The following is a 3,115-nucleotide window of genomic DNA, read 5'->3' as shown; positions in this document are numbered from 1 at the left end:
ATGAAAATGTACTGTATTTCTGGCTGCAATATTATTTGTATGTTTTATATACCACTGGTTTGGAATATTGTTTTTTGTGTGTTTTTGGACTGTAAAATAAAAAAACACTGTGCCACCGATTGGAATTCATGTTTTTCTTCGTATTTTTAGCCTTTAATTAATCTGCTATACACCTCAGGTTCCCGGATGGAACACATGTTTTGTTCTTGAAATTTTAGGTGGTAAAAAGTACTATACCTCCCTCTGTAATGCTGTTTTTTGTTATTTTAGTGAGTAAGAATATACAAATACCTCTGGTTGGGTTTTCGTATTTTGCTCTGGTAAAATTCCTGTTGTTGGAATGCATCTTTTTCACATTCACGGAAACAATGTAATATGCCTCTAGTTAAAAGGCCATTTATCCATATTTTTTAACTTGTGAAAATACTCTGTGCCTTGGATTGCATTGCCATATTTTAGCTGGTAAAAAATATGCTATATGTCCAGTCTCCTGTACTAAGTGTGTTGAGTAGAGACCATGCTGCATGCCAAGTTTCCCATTAGAATGCCTGAGAATCATTGTGTTTTTGACATTAAGGCAGCTATTGAAAGTGGTAAATTTGATCAAGCCATCCACATCTTCCTTGAGTATTCCATTCATTCAGATAAAAAAACTCTTTTGCTCTTGCTCAAAGCTTGTGCTAAGCTTAGATCCATAGAAAGAGGCCGGGCAATACATGCTGAATCTGTAAAACATGGGATGGAAAGGGACCTTATTCTCGGAACAATTTTGGTGGACATGTATGGTAAATGTGGTTGCCTTGTAGATGCACAAGAGATTTTTGATGAACTAGCAGTACATGATGTAGTATCGTGGACTGCATTAATTTCGGGTTATGCTGAAAATGGGCTCAATGAGGAGACATTAAAATGCCTGGTACGAATGCAAGCAGAGAATGTATCCCCCAATTGTGTTACATATATTTGCACTCTGAAGGGTTGTGGTAACTTAGAAGAAATCAATATGGGATATGGATTGCATGCTGAAATTGTAAAGGAGGGTTTTGAGAAAGAATTGTTTATAGGGAGCACCTTGGTAGATATGTATGCAAAATGTGGCTTTCTCAAAGAGGCTCAAGAAATATTCGAAGAGCTGACACTGCGGAATATAGTCACGTGGAATGCTTTAATAGCAGGATATGCTAAACATGGGGCTTATGGAGCCATGTTAGATAGTTTAGAACATTTGGAGTTTGAAGGTTTGTCACCAGATATGGTGACTTATATTTGTTGTTTAAAAGGTTGTGGTGACATAAAAATGATTAATATAGCTCAATCATTATATAGTCAAATCACAAGTAAAGGCCTAGAGCAAGATTTTAATCTCTGCACTACTATTGTGAATACATTTACAAAATGTGGCTTGTGTTTAGATGCACTCAAACTTTTCAATGCCATGCCTGTGCATGATACTATTTTATGGAATACACTGATTGGAGGGTTTATAGAAAATGAACTTTTTAATGAAGTGCTAGTTCATTTAGAGGATATGGATATTGAGGGCATTTCTTTGGAAGGTGGCACATTAATCCATTACTTCAAAGCTTGTGGTAGCCTGGGAACCATAAATGTGGCACGTAAAATACATGCGATGGTTATAAAACAGGGCTATGATGGGGATATCTCTGTATGCAATGTATTATTGGACACATATGTAAAATGTGGTTTTCTTGAGGAGGCCCTAGATTTGTTTGATAAAAAGCATCATGTTTGTGATGTAGTATCTTGGACTACAATAATTTCTGGGTATATTGACCTTGGCCTCGGAGACGAAGCAGTAGCATGCCTGGAAAAGATGCAAAAGGATGATTTAGATATGGATAATGCCATTTTCCTTTGCAGCTTAAAGGTTTGCAGTATTGTTAGGGATATTTCTCGAGGCCAAGCCCTACATGCAAACTTAATTGAAGAAGGATATGAGGAAGACCAATTCATTAGCAACACTTTGATAGATATGTATGCAAAAGGTGGTTTGCTTATCGAAGCGAAAGAAGTATTTTATGATATGCCGATTCAAGATGGGGTGTCATGGAATGCTATAATTTCAGGGTTTGCTGAAAATCAAAATTATGAAGAAGCCCTAGAAATGTCTTCAGTGATGAGCATAAAAGGGATTCCCTTTTCTACAGTTACTTACATTTGCAACCTAAAGTCCTGTGCCATGATTGGAGCACTAGGAACAGGTCGTGAAATGCACATTGAGGTCATGAAATATGGACTTGAATTTGAGATATTCCTCACTAGTACGATAATTGACATGTATTCAAGGTTTGGTTTATTTATAGAAGCATGTAGTGTGCTTGAAGAATCTAGAACTTGTGAAGCAGTTCCTTGGAATGCATTGATTGCAGGGTATGCTGACCATGGTCTTGGAGAAGAAGCACTGGGTTGTATGCAGAAAATGCACCTTGAATGTGTAATGCCAGATGTTGTTACATATGTATGTGTTCTGAAAGGGTGTAGCTGTATAGGATCCTTAGAAAGTGGGCAGGAAATGCATGCTGAGGTTATAAAAAGAGCCCTTGAAAAAGTTCCCTGCATCGAAAGCATTCTGGTAGACATGTATGTGAAATGTGATTCTCTTGTAGATGCTTGTAAAGTATTTGAAAGCATATCAGAACGTGATGTCGTCGTTTGGACTTCATTAATAGTGGGTCATGCTGAATACGGTTTGGTTCAGGATGTATTTAATTGTTTGAAAGAGATGGCAGTTGAGGGTGTGTTTCCTAATGCTGTAACATACGCCTGTATTTTAAAAGCATGTTGTAATATACAAAATATACATAAATGTCAGGAAATATATTCCGAGATTGCTAAAGAAGGATTTGAAGACGATGCATCCATTGGAACCATGTTGGTGGACATGTATGCTAAATGTGGTTTTCTTACTGAAGCACGTGAAGTGATGATTGATATGGAAGTTTCTGAAGTTAGCTCATGGACCGCATTAATTGCAGGGTATGTAGAACATGGCTTCAGTTCTGAAGCCTTGCAATGTTTTGAACAAATGGAAGACAATGGAATACTTTCAAGTAATGCCAGTTACACTTGTTGCTTAAAGGCTTGTGGCAGCGCT

At 37.3% G+C, this 3,115-nt stretch overlaps 1 protein-coding gene across 1 annotated transcript; it reads left to right on the top strand.

Annotated features, from left to right (window-relative positions):
- Nucleotides 1-309: 309 nt before the first annotated feature.
- Nucleotides 310-3,107, top strand: LOC147848749 (pentatricopeptide repeat-containing protein At4g18520, chloroplastic-like; the record flags this gene model as incomplete). The annotated part of the gene is made up of 1 exon (XM_087338162.1): nt 310-3,107. A coding segment is annotated over exon 1 (2,590 nt), but the record flags the coding sequence as incomplete, so codon positions are not given.
- Nucleotides 3,108-3,115: the final 8 nt, after the last annotated feature.

The sequence above is a fragment of the Azolla caroliniana genome, unplaced genomic scaffold, assembly GCF_043228905.1.
Source record: "Azolla caroliniana isolate FFs.n. ecotype wild unplaced genomic scaffold, voAzoCaro1.0.p SCAF_236, whole genome shotgun sequence".
NCBI classification, from domain to species: Eukaryota; Viridiplantae; Streptophyta; class Polypodiopsida; order Salviniales; family Salviniaceae; genus Azolla; species Azolla caroliniana.
Note: the sequence above shows the minus strand (reverse complement) of the source record. Positions and strands in the feature narration are given on the sequence as shown.